This window comes from Dermacentor albipictus, chromosome 1 (genome assembly GCF_038994185.2).
Source record: "Dermacentor albipictus isolate Rhodes 1998 colony chromosome 1, USDA_Dalb.pri_finalv2, whole genome shotgun sequence".
NCBI lineage: Eukaryota > Metazoa > Arthropoda > Arachnida > Ixodida > Ixodidae > Dermacentor > Dermacentor albipictus.
In genome coordinates, this window is record NC_091821.1 from 64574064 (window position 1) to 64601858 (window position 27795).

General features: G+C 44.4%; 1 protein-coding gene across 1 annotated transcript in view; it reads left to right on the plus strand.

Moving 5' to 3' along the window:
- The first annotated feature begins 15071 nt into the window (after positions 1–15071).
- Positions 15072–27795, plus strand: part of LOC135912487 (cytochrome P450 4c3-like) — a 90706-nt gene continuing 77982 nt past the window's right edge. Inside the window, exon 1 of the mRNA XM_065444929.2 lies at positions 15072–15854. Coding sequence (XP_065301001.1) covers positions 15596–15854 — 259 coding nt within the window. The 5' untranslated portion in view covers positions 15072–15595. The remainder of the gene's footprint in view (positions 15855–27795) is intronic.

The window sequence follows — 27795 nt, forward strand, 5'->3', positions numbered from 1 at the left end:
AAAAAATCTAAATATAGTGCATCAACTTGAAATCCAGCGTCTATCAGTGCGTGTGTGCCGTTAATAAATCTGGCATGTTTGGTGTCGCATGAGTAGCCCTTGCGAAAACCGTGCTGATGCTTGAAAATAATGTTATGGTCTTCAAGGAAGCTGATGACTTGACTGTGTATGATATGTTCGAGTGATTTACAAATAATGCTGGTTAAGGAGATGGGACGATAAGTAAGCGGAGAAGCACGATCACCTGATTTGAACATGAGTATTATTTTAGCAATGCGCCAGTCATTAGGAGTACCACCAGTGGATAGCGACCGGGAAAATAGAGCGGTTAACATAAAACAAATACTATGCGATGTATTCTTTAAAATTTCATTATTAAAACTATAGGTGGTCGGCACTAGATGACGTTTTAAGATTGGTTAGCATAGATAAAACACCAGACTCACTGATGACTACCTCATGCATTGTGGTTCCCACTAATGTCTTTAAGATGGCAATGAGTTAACGTTTTCATGAGTGAAAATTGTTACAAAGGTATCATTAAGAAGTTGAATGCAATTTGAATCGGTTATAGGAACACCATAAGAATCAGTAAGACTGATGTCGGCACGGATTCCAGGGTTCACAACACGCCAAATGGAACGAGTATTATTTTTCAGCATGAATGGTAAATCATGAGAAAAAAAGTTACGGTGAGTAGATTTTAGCAATGCCTTAAAAGCCTTTTCACACGCTTTGTGTTTATCGTGGGCACTCGCGAGACCAGTCAGTTTTGCCTGCCTGTACAGTCTCTTCTTTTTGTTATTAAGCCGCCGAAGCTTGTTGGTAAACCAAGGAGAACTGCTTTTGTAGGAAATGGAAAACATAGGAATCAACGTGTCAATTAGTGATCTGAGGGTGGCTTTAAAGAGGACCCAGTTCTGTTCAATGGGGCGGGAATGAAAATCACGCAGAAATTTATCTGAAAATGTTAATTCATCGTTAACTGCGTCGAAATTTGCTTTACCATAACACCTCATTTTCTTTTTGGTAATTGCTCTTTTGCTCACGCAAAAGTTAATGCATCCAGTTATAACATCATAGTCGTCGATTCCTTCTTCATGAGTTATGTCGGAAAATATATCGGGATTGTTAGTTAAAACTAAGTCTAGTATATTGGCAGAACTTTCACTGGATCGCGTTGGTTGACTAATAAGTTGGGTTAATCAAAAGTCAAGTGCTGAGAAAGGTATGCGCGGCCGCATCCGTGGCCGATACGGAAAATTCCCAGGAACTAGTGTAAGCTTCGATGTAACCACCTCTAGATCGACAGTCAGTTATTATTTCTGTATTTATTGGAAGCACCCTGGACTATAGTCTTGTAATGGTTCGCACTTATTACAGCGGATGCTTCTCTGTAGAATTCATGCTTTAGAAATTCGGTGTTTTCCAGCAACCCCCTACCCCGCCTTCTTTCAAGTAGGTAAAAGAAAAATCTCACTATCTGTAAATACGAACATTTCTGTAGTAGTTTTAGAACACTTCCTGTCAGCTGCATTCAACCAAACATAAACTCGGAGCAAAAATACGATAACTTTCATCAGCGTCGTAGTAGTGTATAGGCATAAAACATGAGAAGTTGCGTCGTGGAGACGTCGCTCAGGGAGCCTGACTTGACGGGATAAACAGCGATAATTTGCACTCTACGAAGAATCTTGGGTGCGCTAACGAAGGTCTTTGTTCCTAATGTTCCATTTGCGGTTTTAATATACAAGCCTTTATAACGTGCGCTCTAATGACAAACTTTCTAACGTTAATACTATAATGTTAACATTGTGTGAATAAAAACAGCTGTTCATTATTCGAAAACTATTGAAAAAGTAATCAATATTAGATTCCATTAGATCACATTCGGTCACTATTCGACTAATTTACGATTCGGTCTCAAAAATTACTATTCGCCCACCCCTAAAAATCACTACTGGAGCCAGAAACTAGGTTTTTAGCTGCCGTAATGATTTTTTTTCCTTTTCAGAACTGATTCCATTGAGAAACAGTTCTAAGCCGATTTCAAGGCAGTACTAATATAAAAGTGATAGGCTGCAATTTTTCGTTGACTAAAAGGCATACTAGTTTCCAGGTTCAAGTTTTAAGGCTCGATCCGTTTATTGCTCCCACCTGCGCCAGGAACTTCCATCAGGAACATCTTGGAGGTCCAATGATCAATTACACCTTTCTTGGTTGTAACAGAAATGACGCCCTTTCGGAATCACCGCAACAGTGCTTTCGACATGACTGACACCCAAGCTGGAATATGTTTATTTAAGCATTGAAAAATTTATAGGGTAGTGGTCTATATAAGCTCCTGCAAATGGTCTATGAAATTGGAACTAAAATGCTAATGTAACTATTTCTTTACCGCCCAAGCGGTGTTTCTAGCACTCTCTTGTAGACTTCCGTTCCGCGTAAACTACGTTATCGCCGCACACGGAGCGCCCTTACCTGCCCGCTTCAGGCCGCACGGGTAACCGCTTCTAACCCGTTTGTCCCCTACGCGGGAAGCTTATAATGCTGTATAGACTTTCCGTACCCTTTATCTCACCTCGGCAGCAATACTACTGAGGAGCTTACCATCACTAAAGAAACTGTGACTAAAGCACATGTAATGTTCATTTTTACAGCGAAAGCTGTATATGACTAACCTTCCATACTTTTTTAGGCGTCCGGTAACAGAAACGGACTTAGCGATTTCTAACTGACCCATACACAATGGGTTTCATTGTTTACTTTGTGTGTGATCATGTACGGGTGCAGTGCGGTGGCGCAGATGTCAAAAGGCGGAACAGATTAGAACGCACGCCGTGAACAATAGCGTGTAGTCAAGGTTATCGCAGTATATAAGCCGGAGAGGTATCGGCGCTAAAAACAGCTGCGTTATCGATGGGGCGAACACGTATAGTTCGCACACCCGAAGAACAGCATGCGTACGAGGAGCGCCGGAGGAAACAGTAACGAGCACGTAAACGGCGCCGGCGTGAAACGGCCACCGACGAAGAACGTTCCCACGACGCTGAATGAAAACGACAATCGGGAGCCCGGGCACCTCTGAACGAGCAACGACGCCAGACTCGCAACGCAAAAAAAAAGGAGAGACAACCATTCCACCGTTTGAAGATGGAATATGGTTGTCATTTTTTTAAAGAAAGGAGAGAGTACATGCTTAAGTAATCCTCTAGTACATCCCATTCTAAAAAAAATATCAACAGCGCCTCTGGCATTGCAAATACTGTAAAACCCAATAATTTCGTAACCCAAATTGTCCGCTGATCGGGGACTTACGGCGTATTCGTGGCTACTAAAGTTCGCGATGTGCCATGCGGCTCACTTGGGTCCGAAATACTTGTGTCCATTTTTTTTTTATATATGTCTCTCTCTTTGAAACAGGGCAGTCTGATTAACCTTCTACGTGGCACTTCAGTCGCATGCTTTCTTCATGCATCACTTCTCATGCATCAGTTCTCGTTCATGGGATGCATGAGCTGGTGTTTGCAAAATCAATCGCTGTGCCTGCGCGTACAATTTCCTTTGCGCACAGACATATTTCTGGCATACTGCAAGATTCCGCAGTTGAGAAAATCGAATGAGGCACGTTTAGGGGGTACAGCCAGCAGAACTATCCAGAAAAATAATTTTGCAATATTCGGCATACAGTATCGTTATTTCTTCCCTGGAAGTATCGCGTGCCCTTAAATTTAGTGACATTTTCCCACCTCAATACTCATGTAAGTACCGGGCGCGAAAATTGGTTTTACAGCACCTCTTTCTATTATTTATGTCCGATTCTGTTGGCAGTTCTGGCAGTTCCTTTATCGTCGACTATTTCACTTTTCTCAGTTCACTTAATTAAAGAAGTGGAGCTGAAAATCAACTGTATGCCTTGATAATGATCAACGCATACACTTTATTTATCCTTGCAGCGTTGGTGTTTCAGCGCTTATCATGTTGTGCTTCTCCCCTTTGGCGTGTTTCGACTGGGCCCCGCTCGAAACGCTATTTAAACCTACATTTCGTACATGTGTCCCTTCCTACTCGGCATATTGCACGGGATCTTCTGGCTTACTTGTTTTATACAGGGTGTCCCAACTATCATGCAAACAAGATTTTAAAAACATTAAAATGCCACGTAGGTGGATAGAACCAAGGTAACGTTGTTTGCCGTCGCTCGGAGACACTCTGATTATTTTTAGCATTCTATATCATTTCATAATTAATCGTAATACTTAAATAAATAGTTGCTGAACTTCTCAAATATTAGAATTACATCAAAAGTGTAAATGAAAAAAAAAATGTACAGAAACATGAAAACTCTTGAGAAAGCTTTCTGTTACTCAATGCGAGTTACATAAAAGTGTTTTTCCGAGCGTGAAAGAAGCCCGCGAATGCACGCAGATTGCCTCGAGCGCCCAGTCGCGCGGCAATTTTGCGCGAATTCGCGAGCTTCTTTCACGCTCGGAAAAAAACACGTTTATGCAGCTCGTGCTGAGCAAAAGAAAGCTGTATCGGAAGTTTATCATGTTGCTGTAATTTTTGTCATTTACACTTTTCAGCTAATTATAATGATTTAGAAGTTGTCTAATTAATTAAGACTGATTAGCTAATTCGGCGGAATGCAAAGATAGTCTGACCATCTCCAAGCGACGGCAAACATTACCTTGATTCTGGCCACACGCATGCGCGTGCGCGCGCGCGCGGTGTGCGTGCGTGCGTGCGTGCGTGCGTGCGTGCGTGCGTGCGTGTGTGTGTGTGTGTGTGTGTGTGTGTGTGTGTGTGTGTGTGTGTGTGTGTGTGTTTGTGTGTGTGTGTGTCGCTCGCGGAAGTGAAGTGACGCTCGCGGAATAGCCGCCTTCTCACAGGAAGGATGTGGTCGGCAAGGGATATTCAGTGCACATGACATAGTCGCAAAAAAAAAAGTCAGAGATGGCTTTCCGAATTCAGACGCAGATGTCATCCAAACGTAATGATATTCAAGCGTAATGTAAATCACCCAGGGCCCGGAACGAAAGTGCATGTTTACCTACGCTTTCAAGCGAAGAAATAAATATTTATCGCGCATCATTTACGGTTGCACCAGGAGCGATGCGCTAAGAAAAACCTGGCGGGGAAAAAAAAGGAAAATATCGCATAATCTGCCGCAGCTGCTTTTGCGGAACTCGAGAGTGTCAGAGCCTGTAGCAAACTTCCGTCGTGGAATGTTTTTCCATGAGTGAGAAATATTTATTTCCGTTTTTTTCCTGGTTGTCAATTTCTTGGCTTCCCAGAGCCAGTATAGCATGTCGGATACTTTTTTCAGCCTGTACTTGGTGCATTCATTATAGCTTTAGGTGGTTTTGTTGGCGGCCTGGCGGGTGTGCTTTAATTTTGCACAGTGCGCTTTCTTTACCTGTGTTATCCAAGTATAATCTTTGTTATCTAACTATGCGACGCAAAAAGCATCAGATAGGAAAAGCACGTATCGTCACTATTAAAATCCGAGTCTTTTCTTAGAATTAAACAGTATTTTCAGTATTCCGTGCCAATTGTGATTTCACGTATTTTGACAAATTAGGTGAGTGCATCTTTTTTAAAGCGGATATCTGGACACGCCCGTGAGTAGGATAAGGAAAAGGAGACAGTGAGTGATATTAACGAAGTGTCTAAGTTGTTGAAAAGTGAAAGTATACGTCTGAAATTTATTTCACCTGCCTAGATGGTTCCATCGCTATGGCGTTTGGACGCTGAAATAATAAAAAAAAAAGAACTCACTCATATTTAGATTCTGGCGCAGTGTAAACAGACCTAGGCGGTCAAAATTTGTCCGCAGCCGTTCAGTAAAGCGCGTCTCACTGATCCAGTGTTGCTTAGGGACGTTATACCCCATGAAGCAATCAATAATTCAAATCATAAATCCAGTTGCATGATTAGCGGAACGAAAATGTGTTTATTCAAGCCTTACTTTGTTCTCTAATAGGAGTATGTTAGGCACTTTGTCTCTCTCACAATACTTCCTATTTTAATAAATTTTGCGCACTCTGCATTCACAGTCCTTGTTTCGCATTGTCAAACTCTCGGCGAAAATTAAACATTTGTTGTAAATGTAGCCTGCTATTCCCTACGATTGTCTCTGAAACATATGCAGTAGTAGAGCAGAGTGAACCAGAAATTAATTATTACTTGATATTATATTAGCGGTTAGGGTTGGGTTGCTGCAATCGAGTTTAGCCTGTTCGTTTCGATGAGCGGGCTTTTTCTATTCTTGCATACATACTGGCACTTTTCCGCGTGACTTCCTGTGAGGAAATCAATATGTTTTTGTGCGATTGTTTCGGTACCATTCTTAACGAAATAAGTTTATTTGCGCCTTAACTAGACGGGTATCATATTCGACACCAGCGATAGTGCTTTCGCGAAACAGGTGATCAATACAAGTGCGGTTGCAGTGCTTACTCACGGTCTGCATTTAGCAAGAGGACTTTACACACAAAGAACAGAGAAGCCTCCTCTGACGTATACTCAGGTAACAAGTACGGTGCAAGTAAGCAACGACAGTAAACAAATGAGTAGCAGTTATTGCTTTTCGCAGTTCCATATTTAGTAGTGCAATGTTGCTAGAGTATAGCAGCTTTCAAGGCACACTAAGACATCTGCCTTGTTTTACTAGCTGTTGCAATTATAGTATAGCAGTAAGGTAAGAAATAGGGCTAGGTGGATGTGACGCATACCTGAAATCAGCGCAGAAAACGAAGGGAACATGAGCAGAAGCACAGGGGACAAGCGCTGTTTGTTAAGAACTGCAGTTTAATCTAAGAGCAAAACGTAAAATGCTGTCGTGCTGTGTCCTTCTTTTAGTGTTTCCTTCATTTTCAGCGCTGATTCCAGTTTTGAAATTACATTACATTTCTCTGGTGCGTAAGCTTGTTTCCAGTGCAAACATTTTTTGCTCTCCACGGTAGGTTAAGTGGCAAACACCAGGTTTTCTTACAATGTGCCTGTTGGACAATGTTGCACAGTGCGACTAAATGTTTCATCTGGCACTCGCAGGTCCCCGTCAATGGTTATGTTCAGTCCTAGAGAGGCTGTCACTTATGCCAGACGCAAAAATTCTGGCTCCAGCTGAAACTCAAAGCAGCTGATGTTGGGAGTAGCAAGCTTTGCCAGATGTCCTGGCCCCTCTTACTATAAGCGGGGCTCATCGTCGCGATGGCGCTGAAAAGGGATCGGTCCAGAATGTCCATGAGCTGCTGTTTGAGGAAAACTCTTTTATACAGTCGTCTGACGATCGCTATTGTGGGCAGCACTGCAACAAACGCCATAAAGAGGGACAGATAGAGAACAAGAGGTGAAAGATAGAGAGGTTAAGCAGAAGAATTTTCTGGTTGGCTATTCTGCACAGGGGAAGGGTGTAAGGGCAGAAAAGATCAGAAGAAAAGAAGAGACTATAGAAAGTATCAGTCCCGATACTTTTAAAAATCACACTAGCGCTTTTAAAGCAGTTCTCGACGACATCGACGGGGGCGAGAGTCCCAGAATTCTGGCTTCCTAAAAGAAATGATTGGCAGTCTTGTCGAGCGTAATGCTGAGGGCGTTTCTTTGTGCATTTAAACGACGACAATCAGAAGAAATGTGTGCTATCGTCCCTTTGCACCCACAAACTTCACATTCCAGATTTCTGGCCATTGCGATGAGGTAGGAGGAGACAGTAGTAGACCATAGACGAGAAATCCACATACGGCAAATCTAAGTCACCACCAGCTGGGATAAGCCGTGCGGAAGGGGAAGCTTTAGGTGGGAATCCGGGCAACAAAGGCGCTGGGCCCGAATTCACCAATCCTTCTTACGCTAAAATCGTCTGTAAGAACGAATTTCAGCCAATCTGTACGCAAGGAATATTATTAGCAAAAGCGGCCGGCCAATGGCAAGGAGCCCTTACAAAAGAAATGCTTTGTGAATTCAGCCCCTGGTTTGTAAAGTCTGCAGAATTCCACTGGGCCTACGTAACCTCGCGTGCAAGCGGACGAAGCTTTCCCACTGCATCATGCTCTTGCCATCGCGATGGAAACGCAATTACCACCGTTATGGGCGGATCGAGCGTTTGCATCTGCTTGCTCAGTTACTTGGCATGCAATAGAAGTTCTCAGTTTCTATGGCTTTTAAAATGGCTGACATTGCAGTTCACTGGAACTTCACTGGAACTTCGCTGGGCGGTTTCAATATATTTGATCGTGTTGTGCTGATTTGTTGAGGCTGTGGCTGACTCAGAAGCACTGACTGCTGCATCATTGTAGAAATGTGTTGTTCATTGTGGTTGAGAAACTTGTAGTAGTTTTTCCGATATTGTTCTGCGTGCGTAGCTTCTTTTTGTCCATATGTTTGGGAATGAGATCGATTATTGGTAATGTTCTGGCTGCTTTAGTAATAGCGCCCACCTCAAGTGGCGGGAGGTGTGTTGGTTGGAAACCTAGCGTGCGGGAACCTGTCTACCACACCGAATTCTTAATAAACTGACTTCCTGTCTTCTCTTGTGTACTCTGATTTGAATGGACAGTACAAAGGATCGAAACTAGAGAAATTTAGGATGTCGAAGTTTCTCGGGGCCTTTCTTTCCGCGTGAAATGAGTGGTGTTTGAAGAATCAATACGGCTTTAGACCTGATTGTCAACGGTGATGGTCTTATTGCACCAAATAATATAATTTTACGCAACAATGATAATAAACTGCTAACACTGTTTTTATTGACTTTTCGAAAGCGTGCCAGCGGATAAATCATATTACTATGTTAAGAAAGCTGTGCTGTTATGGAATTCTTGGTATTGCAGCTGATTTATTAAGTAGCTACTTATCAAGAAGGTATCAGCAGTTTGCATTTACCGAGAATTATCAACAGCCCGTGAAATTAAATCTGGCACTCCACAAGGCAGTATCCGGGGGCCGCTGTTGTTCGTTAATTATATAAATGATCTTGTAAACATTGAAAGCTCAGCTAAAAACACAATGTATGCAGACGGCACAAGTATTTTTCTAGCAGGAACAGATGCTAATGACTTAGTAGAACGTGTAAATCAAATTCTGCATAAACTAAATGTTTGGTCTGTCGAAAACTCGCTATTAATACTCTTCTTAGCAAAAACTGTTTTATTCCGCCCAAAATCCGAACCTTGTAACCGCGGTGATGTCCTACACTTAAATCACTATGTCATTGAAATCTCTCCTGTAGATAAATCCCTGGGAGTAATTTTTAACGAATTTATGCTTTGGGACCACCACACCGAATTCTTGTGTACTCTGGTTTGAATGGACAGTATAAAGGATCGAAACTTCCTGCCTTCTCTTGCGTACTCTGGTTTGAATGGACAGTATAAAGGATCGAAACTTCCTGCCTTCTCTTGTGTACTCTGGTTTGAATGGACAGTGTAAAGGATCGAAACTACCTACGCACTAAACTTTCGGAAGCTTTAGGCATGCTAAGGAAGTGTATGTATTTTCTCCCAGTCTCCCAGAACCGTTTAGTATACGCTGCCTTGTTTGAATCGCAGTTGCGTTACTGTCATCTCGTATGAGGAAATAGCACTAAGGAAGCTCTGTATAAGCTTATTATAATGCAAAAAATGCTCTACGAGTGATTGTCAAGCTGCCATATGATGCGCAAACATCTCCGTTGTTTAATAAACTTAAAATTTTAAAATTGTACAGGTTATATGAATTTAAGCTACTGTCTGCCTTTAAGAGGAAGCTTTAGCTCGGGTGCTCCTATCTAAATACATGTAAAAGCAGAATTCGTTTTTCTCAGCAACCATTGCACCACATTTGACGAGGTTTGTTGCCTTTAAAAGAAAAACCTGAAATCTAGTGACTGTTGGTTTGGAATTTTCGAGTTAGGTCGTCAATATTTTATTAAAAATCGGCAAAAATCGAAAATTTTCAGAAAACGAAACCATCAAGTTTACAACTCTGTAACTCAACAACGAAAAATGATAATAGAAGTCTGTGAATTGCATCTAATAGTACATCTAAAGCGGACAAAATTGATATGTTACACATGAATGTAAAAAAAGTATAGCAATATGGAAATACAGCTTTTGCAGAACCGTTGTAAACAACGTAAAAAACTCACGTAAGATGTAAAATGACATATCGAATTTGTCCGCTATGAATGATCTAATGGATGCCGTTTACAGAACCACGATATCTGTTCTTGATGCAGAGCTATAAATTCGTAAACTTCGTACTTCTATTTTTTTTTCAAACTATCGAGTATTTGAAAATCTTTTTAACAGAATTCAAGCCTTAAATCGAAATTCCGCTTCCCACAGTCACTTGAATTTAACTTTCTCTCTCAAATACAACAAATTTCATCAAAATTGGTCCAGGGGTTATCTCAGAAAGACGTCTCTGCGTTTTACATGTATTTGAATAGGCCGCGTCGGAGTTGGGCCCGAGATAAAGCTTCCTCTTAAATTCGAAATACGTAAGAATACACACAATCTGAGAACATTCTCGAACTTGAAATATAACGCTTCTTTACGCTCCTTGAGGCGCACAGAACTTTGGCATATACCGAGGTCTCGCACCAACGATTTTTTTTTGTATGATGCAGTTTAGCGTGCCACAGGTTTTAAATAAATTCCATATAAAGTTAGAGAAGCTGCGCGTACTTTCGAGAAATGACTTGTATGTGCTTATTGCATAATGCCTGTTATCATTTGGTTACATAATGCAGTAGTTTCCATCCTATATGTATTATTTAACAAATAATGCCGCTATTAGTTTTTGTGTGCATGTTTTATTTACTTCTGTTAAGGTGTCCGCTATTCATTAACAAAAAAGCATCGAAACTCTAACAGCCTCTGTGTACTTGTATTATTTACTTCTGCTAAAGTGTCCGCGGCTGGGTACTGGGAGGTGGGGCCAGTGAAGATACATGTATGTAGCTTTTTTCCCGCTTTCCCAGCCACATTTCATGTGCAATTTTCTTGTGTACTTTGTGCGTGGTGAATAAATAAATCACTCAATCAATCATGTGATCGGCAGGACGTATTTAGATCTGGTTGAACATGGTAGCCAGATCACCTTAACTGGACTATATTATTTTCGGTTAACATAGGCACGCCTGAGCCACCCGCTTATTCTTGGCTTACACCGAAGGGCACCACAGCTGGCAGGTATGCCCCGTGTGCTATCAGTAATTAATAAAGGCACATAGACAGGTTCCACTGGCCGCCGTATTGTCAGCACTCAAAAATTGAAGCTTGTAATGACTAGAAAAGTGGTTGCCCTTCATTGGATATTTGCAGGAAATTAAGCAAGGCCTGGGAACTATTACTTCAACAAGGAGACAGCAACTCCTACGCAAGAGCCTGCTAAACAGCATGTCAACATCCTAATCAATTCAGAAGGTGGCTGTAGGTTTAGCAGTGCCGAAAACACCCAGTGCACGAGAAAGGAACACAACGCTGGAAATAGGGTGGGATGTGCTCGCGCGCCAGCGTGTAGGCAGTTAATGAGGGTGCATTGTTAGCGAAACGGGAGCGGATCACATGCTGCGAGAGGTATACCACGATAATCAGAATAGAAAGAGGCGTCGTTTGACTGTCTTTCGCTATCGTCATGCGCCGTCAAATATAACGCAGGAATTAAAACATGAAATATAATTGAAGGATGCATCCTTAAATTATATTGGATATGTTGTCTACTTAGTTAACACGAAAAGGGACGGGACAAAAATATGAATGGGTGGTAGGGTATGTGCAATCTCAAAACGCATGCACCTTAAATCGGCCACCTTACGAGTATGGGAATTTGTATGTGGGCACCACACACGAATGTGCATGATATTTATTACCCACAATGCGCGATCACATTCAGGAACCTTGTTATATATATATATATATATATATATATATATATATATATATATATATATATATATATATATATATATATATATACACCCAGAAGAAAGGGGGTTAAGCGATGGGCCCGATTTTTATTAGTCATATCATAAGAAGCCAACAAACACTGACACCAAGGACAACATAGGGGAAATTACTTGTGCTTAATAAATGAAATAAAGAAAGGACAAATTAATGGAAATTAAAGTGGATGAAAAAACAACATGCCGCAGGTGGGAACCGAACCCACAACCTTCGCATTTCGCGTGCGATGCTCTGCCAATGGATCTACCGCGGCGCCGTTTTCCCATCCACTTTCTTGGGTATTTATGTGTCCTAGTAGAATTCTGGGAGTGTTAGCCAGCGTCCAAACTCACAGACCTTGACGGCGGACGTGGAACGTCCTTTTTGCCGCAGGCGTCACGAGAGCGCGATCTTTTTGGGTGAAGGCAACCGGTCAAGAAACCCACATATGCTACCTCAAGGCATCAATGTTGCCTGATTCTAGACCCTTGTTATGTAATCAACGAGGAGAAAAGGGGTTAATATATATATATATATATATATATATATATATATATATATATATATATATATATATATACCAGCCTTTGTCGACTTTGACAAAGGCTGGTCCACCAGCCAATCTCTTACAATTTTCTACGCAACTTTCGTATATTGGCGGACAAAAGACGATGGTATACACTTGCACACGACTAATACTAAACATAATGGCAACCGCCTGCTTCATGGCCAATCCCCCACAGTGGATATGCGCCAGTGTTTGGGAGACAAGACAAGGTCTATCGATCTAACTAGGCTTCATATTTTCCTTTAGTGTCCCTTCAATGCAATAACAGTATGATTATTCAATGAAAGACGCTGCTACTTGCATGTTGCATTGCTACGACTGAAATGTAGAGCACATGATGCTTGTAAGCAAATAAATGCATTTCATACCAAATACAGAAAAGCGGATGACTGAGTAATAGAATTAAGTAGACGTGTTGCTTACAGCAAGGTTTGTTGTAGCAAGGCTTGCTTGCCGATAAGAAGAAAATAACACAGCTACGCAGGGGCCCTATAACGTAAAACTATACCAATATGTTTTTATTCCAATCTCCTGACGTGAAATTTGCGTAAGCGCCCACGCAAGCATCGGGCAGTCACCCGCAGGGTTGTTTGAACTGACCAATCAAACGCTTTCCTCGTTTACAGGAGGTCACTTTTTTTTGCTTGAAAAACGAATAACATTGCCTACACTGAGCGGCTTGTCTTATCTAAGTGGCTGACAAGTGGCGAGGAGCACGCTCAAGTGGAGATGGATTCAATAGGGCCGAGCCAGTGCACCGAAAATCGATAACCTGATGAAGAGGATGGTGCCGACGTCTGCGATTGGTCCACTTTCCCTTACTTAGCTTGCGGTGGATGGTCGAAAATCGCGGCGGCATGCAACGGAAGGTTAAGAATGCCGCTAAAAGGGATCCTCAGCAAAGAAAAGTTGGCATAGTGAGATCGTAAACGTGCCGAAAGAGCTCGGAAACGTTACACGGCCACGCAAAAAGGTTTATTGTACGCAAATAAACCCATGCCCTCCGGCAGGTGCGAGTAGCCAGTGCCGGAGCAATCGGCGGCAGCCATTTTTTATTCCTTTCGGAATGGCACAACCTGCGGCTATTCAGAAAAAAATTCGGTTTTGTTCGGCATATTAATGCATCTTTAACGCGTGCACGTCACTTTGATGCTGTGAGTTTTTGCGGCTTTGTGACGCCGCGTGACAGGCAGGTGAAGTGGGTGCAGCCCGAAAACTTTTGACCAATAGCCGAGGGCTAATTGCGAAAAGGCATCGAATCAGAAATAACTATTTTCCTTTTGTTCGGTTCAATTATGCATAATCAGTGTGTACACGCTATATCAGATGGGGAGCTATGACGGTTTTTGTCACGTCGCGTGACAGACAAGCGAAGTAGGTGCAGTCAAAAAAAGTTTTTTACAAATCACCGAGGGCTGATTGCAGCATTGGAATAGAAGTAAACTAGCAAATTGTTTTAATAAATCTGACATTTCGTGCGCATTTCTCTTGCGATGCAGACTATTAAGCCATTAAGAGGCACATTTTATGTGCACTTATGCGCCTTCGGAGATGTCAACGCTCACATATACTGTAGCGAGCGTCGTGCGAATCTGCATTCCGCATCTCAACGACGTTGCATGCTCATCAGCGTGCGTCGTCTCGCGACAGCGTTATTGTTTTTTCGCCTATTTGCTGTCTCGCTCCTTGTAGGCAGGTAGTTTTGGGTCCTTAAATACACGAAAACTTTTCCAGTGCCACGCGGCACGAATGAGATAAGAGTCCCCGAGTTGCGCAAAGGCGCTCGCGATAACAGCGTTACGAAGGAGATAAGAAAGGAGGACGAGCTGAGACGTCCGGCGCAAGGCACGCCGGAGAGCCGCGTAGACCGGCCTCCGCTTTAAAAACAAACAAATCTAGAAGAGAAGCAGCATCTGCAAAAACGGTGACGAGGTGAGAGTGAGACGGCGGCATTGCAAGGCTGCAATGCCCCGACGGCCGCAAGTCGAAAACTCCGGCGAAAACGCGTTTGCCCCGCAAGGCTCGGGTCTGGAGCCATCCCCGCTGCCCCGTAACTGGCGGGTCAGCTATTGGGCGCCCCCTTGAAAGCGCTACCCAAAACAGACAGGTGGCCCCAAGGGAGCAAGTAATATTCACTCAGGCGGCACCCAGCTTATGGGGCTGCAGAACGCGGCAGAACAGTCGACTGGTTTTCACAACCAATAACGAAGAAGGTAAAGGGCCGGATAAGCTCAGAGGCCGAGCAAAAAAGAAAAGGGAACAGACGAAAGGAAGAAGAAAGAGCGAGCCAAGAGGAAATAAGAGAAGGATAATCACGCTGGCCTATAGCCTGAGGAAAGAAACTCGCAGTTGCCAACTTTCTATTTTTGGGCACTTCCCAGCGGCGTAAGAAGAAACCAACAGTAAAAGGGCCAAAACAGACAAAAGTCCCCCCCCCTCCCCACAGGCTTTCTTTCCCCTCCCCCCTCTTCGCGCCGCCATGTTGAATTTTTGCCCTTTCCCTCTCCGTCCCTCGTAGTGCGGCGTTCTAACAGGACGCCGGCGAGGAGAGTCAACGAGGAAGCCCTCCACGGAGAGGTCCTCACGGTGACGTCACGCCCGGTTGGCCCCATTGGCCCAGCCGCGGTCACGTGGCAGGCGGCCGTCTCGAACAGACAGTGCTCCCGTTTGCGGGGATTACATCAATGCATTTAGTACGGTCCCCGGTGCGTTTCCTCGGGGTGCTGGTGGTGTAGTCGTGCAACGTTGTCTGGGGGGCCTGGGACACGCACAGGAACCGCTCCACTTCCTGGGGCCGCATGCCTTATCGGCGTGGAGGAGCCGATGCAATGCCGACGCCGAGAGCATGGCCCCGGAGGCCGGCGCCCCCGCGCCGCCGCTGCTGCTGCCCTCGGGTGCCCCGGTGCCTGCTAGGACCCCGCGACGACGACCACTCGACGCCCATGTGACGGCCACCCCCGTTAGCACCGGACGCGAGCGGCGCGTCACTCCCGGCCGACGACCATGTGCGTCCGCTGGGTGCTCCCGGACTAGCGCAGCGGCCCACCTCAACGAGCCGGCCTGAGCGGACAGTCTCCTCGGCCGGCGGACACTGCCAACCATGTCGGCGGGCGGCGAAGCCACCCTGTTTCCCATGACCTTGACAGGCTTTCTGCCCTTCTCGTCGCACCGAGTCCTGTGGTCTCTAACCTTACTGCTCTCGTGTATCGTGCCCGTGGCTGTGCACATCGCGCGGCGACGACGCATCGCCGAACTCATCTCCAAGATTCCGGGTCCCACGGCGGCGCACCCGATCCTCGGCAACTTGGACGTGCTGTACGAGCTCAAAAAGTACAGGCACCTCCTTGCGCCACATATACGTAAGTGTTGATGCGTGAAACGCCATTGCTGATGTGCATGACCCGTGAGTGTGTGCGCGTGAGAAGAACGCGCGCCCAGTCGTGCCTGGTTTGTTCGGGAAGACCTCCCGTTGAACGGTTACCGGTGCGTGCACGCCTGCGTGAACGGCAGCGGTGCCGTTCATGCAGCGCATGCAGTGCACCGAGCGAAGGCCGCGCGACCACTTGTTTCCGGCGCCGCCTACGAAGACGCACTTTCGCTTGTCCCATCGACACACGTGCGCCAGGCGCACGCCGACAAAAAACGCAAAAGAAGGCCGCCACGCGGAGCAGCGCGCCGGGATCCGTCGGTTCCAAAAAAAGCGGGCAGTGGCGCTCACTTCCTCGCGGATACCCGCGGTGTCCCGATTTCGGCGGCAGCCACCCAGTTGCCTTCGGGTCATACGCATGACGGTCGGCAGCGGCCGGCCGCGCAGGATCCGCTCTCGCGGAGAAGAAAAAAAGCAGGAAGAGGCCCCGCGCGAAACACTCCTCCGCCGCGAAGAGAAAGAGCGAAAGCAAAAACAATCAAAAATACAGGCTTTATGTGCTGTTCCCGCCGCCTAGAGTGGCTGCAAGGACGGCGCCAGACAGCGCACTGCAGAGCGTTCACGACTCGCGGGCCGAAACGAGTTCCCCTGCCTTATGGAGCGCTGCGTTTCCCAGCGGCTGCAGTGCTGCGTTTCTTTCTCTTCCTCGGCGGTGTTTCGCTAGGCTGGCCAGGACAGAGAGAAAAGCTCGTCGAGCGCTTGAGGAATGGCCGCCTCTTGACGTCTTGAAGCGCTCCCCTCCGCCGCGCTCTTTTCGTTTCTCTAGGGAGGCCAATGGAACGAGCCGGCGCTGCGTGCAAAGCCCGCGTTGCTTTTTCTCCACTTGAGCGAACGCTGTCAAGCGCGCAGACTGCCTGCTGAGCTGACGCGCAGTGCAAAGCGGGGGAGGTCAAACAAAGTGCAGTAGCCGTGCTCAGCAGTCGGCGAGCGGCGTACGCTGTGCCAGATCACGACTAGGTAGAATTCGGCGCGAGTACAGAGACCTGTTCAAGCACAGGAGGCTTAAGAAAGGACGTTTAGGACGCAGGCGGTTTTCTCTACCCTGCCTGCGTACTGCGGATCCTTAAAACGCCTTTATCCGCTTTGAGCTTTTCTGTGCACAGGATCGGCAGCACTGATAGCCTGATATTTTCACACTGTACTCAGATGTTCACAGAGTAACAAGGCCGCTTGATTTGACGTAATAAACGAACACAAGAATACGTGTGTCTATGTAATGACGAAAGACCTGCTACGCAATGCGGGTGGTCAAAGGGGCTTAGTTACACAACATGGGACATGCCCTTTGGCTGATGCTGCTTTGTTGTTTTGTTCATTTTCGTGCTATGGCAGTTTTGCTGCGTTTGATCGGGATTCTATTACAAAACACCCACACCAGGTATACATTCCTGTGCATCCTTCTTTGTTCTGGTTGAATAGTGGAATGTCATGCTCACAGAACATCAGTGAAGGAATAATTTCGTCCTGTGAGGTTTTTCGCATAAAAAGCATAATTTTGCGACTTGAGTTGCATAACCGATCGAAGAAAGAAACTGTCGCACTAAAGTGTATATATGTAAAGCGTCTAACCTTGCGGGCTTGTGGTCGCAAAAGGTTCCAAGGTGAACTTAAACCTTAAATTTCTTTGAGCGTTTTTGTAGCAAATCGATAGACCTTTGGCGCTTCACTTGCGTTGTTTCGATATGACATTCGGACGGCTTTATGGGGTATAGGTTTGCGTTTTGCTGCAATCCGAACTGAGGGTCTTCCACTTGTGTGGTTCGTCAAAAATTGCTAGCAGTAGAAATGACATTTCGCCTGCTCAGCACAGTAACAACTAGTCCATGTAAACGATTGTTATTATCTTCTATGAGAAACTTCAAAACCGCAAGACAGAAAGAAAACTGCCGGAATGAGATTACCTATTCGTGAACGGGGCTTCATCCACGTTAACAAATAACAGCAAGATCGTTAATGCTTAATGCTTGTTGCTAGTGGAATTTCTCGAGAGTCTTATTCAGGAATCTATTAGTCGTCAAACTGTGCGGTTTCCAATTACACTATAAAAGGGGTTGAAAAATATTTCCGGTATGGCAGCAGCGTTGTCCATCAACGTGAAAGAACCAAGGACAGTTATGCGAAGTGACTGCTCTAAACATCCGTTCTCTTTGGAGAAGGCTTTTGTGTTTCCTAAGCCCCCCTTCCTTGCGCCTTTTCCTCGATTCTATCCCCGATAGCATCCGACGCGCATCGTTCCATCACCGGCCGCACCACTCTCCTCCTCAGCGCGTTCACGCTTTCACCTCCGCTGCGCAGAAACTATTTCACCGATGTTGTTCCGCTGGAAGGAACGTGCGGTGTTGATTGTTTCATTTCTTTTTTTTTCTCTCTCTTGTCGTTATTGTTGTTTCAGTGCGCTTCCTGCTAAGAGTTTCTGTCGCTAAGCGTTCGCCCCGGAGGTTTCCTTTTCGCAGAATGTAGGCCACGTAGAGAGAGCGGAAAAAGAAACGAAAGGGCCATGCGGCGGCTGAGTATAGCAACGACCATGTAACGCTGGCCGCCTAAGGCCGTTCCATCGGCCTTACAGTCGCCGGCTTCTCCGCCGAAGCTTCCCGCCGCGGAAAGAGGCACGCGGTGGCCAATCTCTCAACGAGGTGGAGCCAGCGCGCTTAGCCGCTTTATGAGAGGCGCAAAGCAAACACCACAAAGCGCTCTTGACGCGCCGGAGAGGATGCGGCTGCGGGGAAGCGAGATCTTGTCGATAAGATAAGCATTACGCATAGCAGTTTTTCTGGCGCATTTGGTCGCAGCCGAGGCGTGCTTATTGAATGGTTGTGAGCGATATGACATAACGAGGATGCAATTACGAGTCCACCGGGAGGTTTCTAGATGACCCCCGAATGGGTCCGAGCTTTGCGCTTCGTCGGCCTCTCCCGTCCTCCCCCTCCCTCCCCCCCCTCTCCCATTCGCCATCTCTCATCTTTTACGTTACGAAACACTAAGGAACGTGCGCTACGTACACAGATGACCTTATGTGATTGAAACTTAGACACATTCCAAGGCAGTGCGGCTTGAGTTCGGAATTATCCCAAAACATCAGGCTCCCGGGAGTGCAGGCAACGAGTGCATGCGCATTTCGCTTTGGCTCTCCTCCCGTTTGCAACACATGAATTATTGGCTGCATTAGTGTATATGTTTCAGGTGTTTTCTTTTACATTTACGGCACTGTTTCAACACATTTGGGAGTCTTCTATACGCCACTTTAGTTCTTTCAAGTATGCTACGTAGTTCTTTTATGTACGACACAGCCGAATTTTGTGACTCTTATTCCAAGCTCGAGAAACTTCCGTCACTGCACTTCAGTCACCGTCAGTCGTATTTTTCTGCCCCAACTGTGGTCACGCTGACAAAGCCAAGCGCGAGCTTTGACCAGGCCTCGCACTTTGTTTTGAAGCAGCGGGCTACTTGGAGGACTCACGTAGAGAAACCATAACGTCGTAGACGCAGACAAAAATTTCGTACTGATATGCGCTTTCGACGGATGTATCAGTCTGTCTTGTTTGGCTGTAGAAGAAGAAAGCCCTGAAAATCACTGAAAATGCCTGAAAATGCCTCGAAGCGCCTTTTGTGAACTGTTAGTCTTTTCTCCGAGGTGGCAATAACAATGTCTCTCATTTCAAATGTTTCAAGTCCTCTGCGGCACTGTAGATTGACTATTAGGTGCTTCAAGAATGCACTGAATTTGACAGTGTACGCGGGATTTAGATGCTGAAAGGCACATTAAAGGTAGAAGTTTCACGTTCAGTATATATTTACGAATTACATAAGCTCCAGCCTAGTTGCTTAATATAAAGATTACGTAAGTGTTTGGTGGCAGTGGCATGAAAGATGAGATGAATGACAAGATTTCGGTGCAAGCTTGCTTTTCTTTTCGAAATCGGAATAGTGTAACAAAAATATTATGGGACCAGTTGGTGGATTCAAGCTGCAAGTAAAAGAGCAAAATACAACTTGAACAAAGCGTGACGCCGCGCTCGTCTCTGTTATGTCTGTGTCTCTCTTTATAGACGCTGCATTGCGCGTTTTGCTTGAAGCTGGCAACAGTGCTTCTGAAAATCAGTGAATTTTCAATGGAACATCCGTCATACGTACGCGGTAGTCTTTCACAAGCTTTAATAATTTGCACTAGAATTACATGCTGGTGACAACAAAAACACTTCAATTATTATCATACACAAAAAACAAATTAAACTTGCAACGAAAGAGTACATGCAGACAGTTGCACGAAAGATGCGACAAAATGGTTATACAGGTAGCAGAAAGCCACCCGACCGTAAGCTGGCATTCCATGTTTTGAAGCCTTGGTCCTTTATTTGAATGAACCATTCAGCAAACGACTACAAGCATAGAGCAGTAATTTCTCACTTTGCTCATTTCGTTAAAGCTATGATATAACCTCTCGTTCAAGCTACTCTAAGGGCTTTAACAACACTGATGATTAGGAGAGCACAAACAATTTGTAACAGTCGTCGTCGACGTAGTATACTGTCGTGCGACGTACACCATCACACTGTGCTATTTATTAGATCAAGAAAACCTCAACGGAAAGATGGAAGGCTCAATATTGAAACGCTAGCATTACGGAACAAGGTTAGCGTCAGTGCGACTTTCTCTGAGGGCGAGAGATATAATGATTGAGAACCATCATGAGAAACAACGATGATTCACTAATAAAACAGCACATTAGCGCTGGCCGTGAATTACTTTCTAGAGTGGGAAAAATTAAGATCCGGCAGTGTGTTCATGTATGCAGTTAGGCAGCTGGCAGAAACATCGCCAGCGACCTGGTAAATACAAGTAGGCCAGGAGGGGAAGGGGGGTGACCAAACTCCGCTTCCGACACGCAACTCACGAACTTGCGACGTCAGCAATCTATGGACCCGGCCGTTTTTTCCCTCAACGCACACGGATGGAGGAAAAAGTATCACGCGAGCTTTCGCTGCCTCAGTTAACGCTTCTTTTTCGTCGCGGCCCCTCGCTCAGCTGTAGGCACGTTTCCAAAGAAACTCAAGGCGAGGGAAATGAGAAAGAAAGAAAAAATTCAGAAAGCGGCCTCGGAAACAACCCTGTGTGAGAACACACAACACGAAAACGGTTTTGAAAAATCGGAAGCTGCATGGAAGCAGGAGGAAGCCGGAGCCAAGCTGAACACGTAGGGCTGCTATTGCGCGCGAGCACTGCTCATCGACTTCAGAAATGATAGTAATTTGCTGTAGGCTGGTGTTGCTTCCCAGATGAGAAACAGCGATACTACTGTGCAAAATGGATAATTTAAGCCTCTCGCTTTCGTAAAGTAATAAGTCAACGAAAATAGCTATGACAACATCACGAGGGCTTCGAAGGGACAATCACAATACATGGTGGTACAACAGCGGCCTCCAAATTATAGATTTCTCTAGGTTCCAGCTGGCGGCAGTACTCACGAAGGTAATATTCCTTTCCATGGACATAGATCTAGATCTCCTCTCGTAGGAAACTTTGCCTGCGTAGTATCAGTTCGCCAAGCCCATTCATGAACACAATATTTATTGCATGCTAGTGAGGCCATAGCTGAAGTCCTCGAATAAATATGTTTTGTTGTTTTTCCAACATGATGTCACGTACGGCCCAGGTTATGCATAGCAAGAGGAATTTACTACAGTGAGCTATTACTGTTCCTAATCGTAGGCCGGCTTTATTACATGGCAGAGTTCGGACCTTTTCTATATTTCTGCAGGAGTCGGCTAACTGCTGCATCACGAAGTAGCTTCCAGTAGCAATGAATGCCGTCTGACTGAGTTGTCTGATGCCGATAATGGTTCCTTAGCCTTCCAGTTCTGAAGCTCTCTGGGCATATTGTGCAGCGTCCATGTTGTGAATTGTTGCTGTGCTAGTTATTTCTATTATAAAACAGCGATAAGCTACGTTGTTGCTTTCTGTGCAATTCTTCCCGTACCTTACAATGCCAAAGAGAAAGAGAGAGAGCATCCCAACTGGAAATGGGGAAGGACGTTAAGGTCGACAATGTAAGGACATTTGCTTACTTCGTGATGCCTGACAGAAGTACTTCCCCACGGTACTGTATTTCTAGAGCGAAAACAGCTGTCAAGTGAAGGTGCTGATCAGCCACTGAACCATTGATTAAGTTCGTGGAGTTATCCGACATCACAATGCCAGGCCAAGCTTGTGACATCGGTTGACTTCATGTCATATCTCTCGGTTAAGTACGTTCTAATGTTAGTGTACTTTAAGATTTCTTTATCGTCTGAATTTGTTTTGACTTTTAGAAAAGCCTGGTGAAAGTATTACGGGAGTACAGGGTGTGCATGCTACATTCAACTGTCCAAAAATCTATCCTGCCAGTGCATCTAAACGAGTGATTATGTTACTACAATAGCATTAGGAAATTATTGCTCTAGATTTAAGTTTTCTTCCGAATCACGGATGAGACCAGTCTGCAACGTATTCGCCGATGTCACTTCGCCGATGCTGCAACGTTATCTTAATTCTTTCAAGCCAGAAATGTAAGGGCAAGCGAAAGTCAAAGAGAATTTATATACTCCAATCATTTTAATTCGTTGATTCTACTCCCTGGCTACCGTGACGGGTTCCGGTGGCGTGAACGTTCACGTTGCTAAGAGGGCTGTGTTGGTCCTCGAACTAAGAATGATCCCAATGAGTAGATAGGGATTCACTGTGTAATTTCGCTGCTGCATCTTCTTGGCGGCGGCGAGTAACCTTGCGGTTTCCGGAAATTAGGGGCTGCGTTGAGGGGGTGGGTAGTTTAATATTGGGCGAACGTGGTTGGAAGCAACATCAACGTAATTCCTCCCTTGATCCTGGTGCCGATGTCCTCAATATGCGCCCACCTTAAACACCTTGCACGTGTTTGTGCTGTGAGCTGTCTTAGCGCCTCTACTGATTGTGCATTCGTATATGGTTAATAGCAGCGGTGTTTTTGCTGCTTACTACTGAATTACTATGTTTTCCCGAGTCATCATGAACACCCTACCTTCCTTTCTCTCTCTTTGAACATGGGCAGACAGAGATTAGTCAAATTGCGCATTCGCGGAAGTAGCCTGAAAGCAAAAAAATGAAGTGTTAAAAGTATCCTTCATGTAAGTATTCATTAAGTATTCTTTCATGGTTCAAGGAGAATTTTTCTACGCAGTTAGTGAGAAAGCGATTCTTACAACAGTAGCAAGGACACGAACGCACATTGATGAAAAGCGCTGACATGATTTAAACCATAGTGTCATGTAATACTGAGCTCCGTCGGCAAAGTGATTATTGATTACACACAAGTTTAGTGAAACAACGAACACAGTATGTTGTTTACGTTTATGTGATCATAGGGGCAATCACAAATTCCGTCCATACATATGTTCCAGCACTTGTGCAGGCCTTATATACGTTTTATCATTAAGTTGAATTCGAAGGATCATGGGCGAAGTTGATTTGATGACTTTATTCAAATATATAAGCACCACGTGCTGCCAACGTCTTTAACAAATACGTATAATGATCCTTTAAATGCCCCTCATGATGCGGGCAAAAGTTAAAGTGGGCATTAGTTTGGGTTGTCCGTCCGGTTCTCGTTTTTTACTACAGCAATCCTGACCGTTCACATAGCGGCCTCATGTGACTTTAGAATGACATTTCTGAAAACCATAAGATTTCAGCGATCACTGTGAAAATACATAACATAGAGTTGTAAGAATTTCTGCTTACGAGAAGCTGAAGCCTGTATCGACTGTGCTTATTCTTATTGCAATATACTGGGTGACCATATTTAAGTCTTACAGAATTTTAAGTCACCTGTGGGAGATAGCTTAATTGTATTCTTGAGCTGGAGCATTCAGAAAGTCAGATATTTCTTGCACGAGAAATTGAAACAAATATATAACTAATTAAGAGAACTTCGCTACATAACTTATTCATTACTTTCCGACACACATTGTGATTTACGAATTGTAACCGGTGAGTTTGCAAGACGTATCCATTTGAATTGAATTTCCAGGAGGACACCAGTTTCCAGATATTATTTCCCAACTTGTGGGATGAAATACATGGGCGTTCCATTTACTTTTGTGCTTTAATGCATAAAAGAGCGCTTTCTTAAAGAAGTAAGTGGAACAGTGCATCTTTACGGTGAGTTTGATGGCACATATCTGCAAACTAGTGTCATTGTGGGAATTCATTCCAGGTGCATACTCCTCACATACTCACCGGCTACAATTCGTAAATTGCAATATGTGGCATCAAATAATTAATTAAGAAGAGTAATTCGTGGTTTTTGTTAATTAGTTGAATATATGTTTCCATTGTTCTTTCAACTAATGTCCGCCTGCCTGAATAATCCCCGCTCAAGGGCTAGAATTGGGTTATCTGCAACAGGCAATTTTTAAACATTTTGTAATCGTCCCGTACATATCACGGAGGACAGCGCGCCGTTGACGTGACGTGGTTGCTCAGTGGCTATGGTGTTGGGCTGCTGAGCACGAGGCCGCGGGATTGAATCCCGGCCACGGCGACCAGATTTCGATGGGGGCGAAACGCGAAAACACCCGTGTACTTAGATGTACTTAGTCCTCCACTACGGCGTGCCTCATAATCAGAAAGTGGTTTTGGCACGTAAAACCCCATAATTTAATTTATTTAGCGCGGCGTTGGAAAATTGATTTATAATGTTCGGCACAAAAAATATATTTTCTTTTGTTTTTTCGTGTACACTAGAAGAATTAGGCAGACAATATCAGTTAGCCCCATCTTCCAGTTTGTTGCGCAAATGGTAATGCTAGCAAGTAATATTCTGTGGGCGTATTAACGACGATAAGCCTTTTATTAATGAATAGTGAGTTTTAGTGAAATTAACCCATCAGAAGTTTTATATCCATACTGTACTTCTTGCTTCAAAGACAGCTTAAAGCAAATGTACAAGGATAAGGGCCACATAAGTGTAAATGTAGGGTACATGTTGGCAGAAACCAATGATTAAATTAAATTCTAAGGTTTTACGTATCAAAAACCACGATATGATTGTGAAGCACGCCGTAGTGGAGGATTCCCGACTAATTTTAACCGCCCAGAGTTCTTCAACGTGCACCTAATGCACAGTACGCGGGTTTTCTTGCATTTCGCCCGCGTCGAAATGTGGCCGCCACGACCGGAATTTAATCCCTTGACCTCGGGCTTTGCAGCTCAACCAAATGCATGATGGATTGCACTTGTTGATAGGAAAGAGTTGCGTATCTTCGAGCGAGCGCCTCAATCGATAGGTCTAAGAGGAAAGTGAAGGGGGCCACGTAGTATCCCTCTAGAGATTTCGAGGCTCGGTATACTGATCAAACGGTGTGTAACCTTCGCTCAATTTGTGCGTATATCACTACTAAACAGCCAAGGTCATCTAATTAGACATCACTGCTTTTTTGTCTGGTTGGTTCGGTTGCTTGAGCTCCTAATCGTATTACTCTCGCTTTGCAATAGCAGCAGCTGTAGCAACGGTGGCATTTAACACAGTCAGGAGTGCCGTTATGTACGTACAGTGCTTAGTACATACAGTCTCGCCCTTAGTTGACGAAAGCAAGGCAAAGTGCATTTTGTTGCCGGCTGAATTTAAGTTTTGGCGGTGGAAGAAAAGATACCAATGAGCTGTGAAGCTAGGTGACCTGAAAACGACTATAGGAAAAGAAAATTGTTCCATCTCGACCATGAAAGTACAAGTTCCCAGCAGCTGAAAGAAAAAGAAAAATGCTACTCCGGATCGACGTCTAAACTTCACTGCGGTTTCCTAAATCTGCCATGGTGCTGTCGGAATAAGTGATTTAACTAAAAAAAGGTCACCTTCCCGCCAAAAAAGAAAGAAGAAGAAGAAAGAAGAAGAAAAGCTCTGATTAAGAGCTTTTTCTTCGGTAGCACGATTGCCAAATAATGCACAGGTACATTAACACGACATACTTCATGCGCCATTGTAGCACGTCATCGCGGCTATAACCAGCGCAGCAACGTTTCAACATTGACAGACGGTGCATGCATGTGAAGCATACTGCATCTTAACCACACCATCTTAAAGACACCGATTAAAACATGAACCATATATATGTGTTGAGGGGAATCGATGCTAAATAGTCGCAGACGCAGCAAGGGGGGATTTAAAGAAACGCTTATCCGCACATGTGTATGCACCTAGCCATGCATACGCACATACCACATACACATACATATTGCATATTACATACACACATTACACATAAAATAAATTATGGGGTTTTATGTGCCAAAACCACTTTCTGATTATGAGGCACGCCGTAGTGGAGGACTCCGGAAATTTCGACCACCTGGGGTTCTTTAACGTGCACCTAAATCTAAGTACACGGGTGTTTTCGCATTTCGCCCCCATCGAAATGCGGCCGCCGTGGCCGGGATTCGATCCCGCGACCTTGTGCTCAGCAGCCTAACACCATAGCCACTGAGCAACCACGGCGGGTCATATTACACATATCACATACACATTGCGCATGCACATGAAAGACGACTGCTCAAGAATTCATATCCGGAAGCGTGAAGTGCATTAGACGGTTCACTGATGCAACAGTCTCGGTTCATACATATAAGGTTTGTGAGTGGTGGCGCTGGCTAGCACTCGCAGGGTTCTAGTAGGAAACATGCATACCCAAGAAAGTGGATGGGAGAAGGCGCCGCGGTAGCTCAATTTGCAGAGCATCGCACGCGTAATGCGAAGACGTGGGATCGTTCCCCATCTGCTGCAAGTTTTTTTTCATCCACTTTCATTTCCAGTAAGTTCTAATTTCTTTAATTCGTTTAGTAAGTACAAGTAACTTCGCCTATGTTGTCCTTGGTGTCAAAGTTTGTTGACTTCTTATGCTATGAGTGATAAAAATCGGGCCCCTCGGTGAACCCTCTTCATTCTGATATATATATATATATATATATATATATATATATATATATATATATATATATATGCATTGATAGGGCTACTTAAGAGCCAATATCATTAAGCCAGCGCTGCTTCTTTGCTGGTTGGTCTGGTTGCTGGAGCTGCTAATCAAATTACTTTCGCTATATATATATATATATATATATATATATATATATATATATATATATATATATATATATATATATATATATATATATATATATATATATATAGAGAGAGAGAGAGAGAGAGAGAGAGAAACGCTTGTGTACCTCCCCACATCCTGCATCTGTGTGCGTATTTTTCAGCTCTAACTCTCATCAACACTTATGCGATACCATCTATCTTAAGAGCTAGTCCTTCTACAGTCAATATGTGACTCGCATAGCTAGTGCACATTACGAGCTGCATTTGTTGAACCAACACATCGTCTACTATTATACATTGAGAAAAGCAGGATGGCTGACAGGGCTGTGAACTCACCATGTTCAAAAAAGTAGTACGTCATAACAAAGTCTTAAGACATGCCGTTACATAGAATTTGAAATCGCAAGTTGGATGGTATGGTTGTGTTTATACTAACTCAACCGTCTTTTCAAGTGGATAGATCCACTTTTGTCGAGACCTCGTCTTCCCCAAAAAGCGGACTTCTGGAAGGAATAAATGTTTGATTTGATTTGATAATAGATTATGGAGTTGTCAAGCTGATGTTCTTAGCAAAAAGTTTGGAAGAGACTGAAATAGGATACTCTCTATCTCTTTATAGTAACTAAGAAGCAGTTAATCAATCTTATTTTCGAGAGGGGTGATCAGTGATATTGAAGGCCTCGGAATTAATTTATGGTGTCGGAAGTACTTTATCGCGCACGGTACATAAGTACACCAGCGGTTTTTCATTCCACCCCGTTGAAAT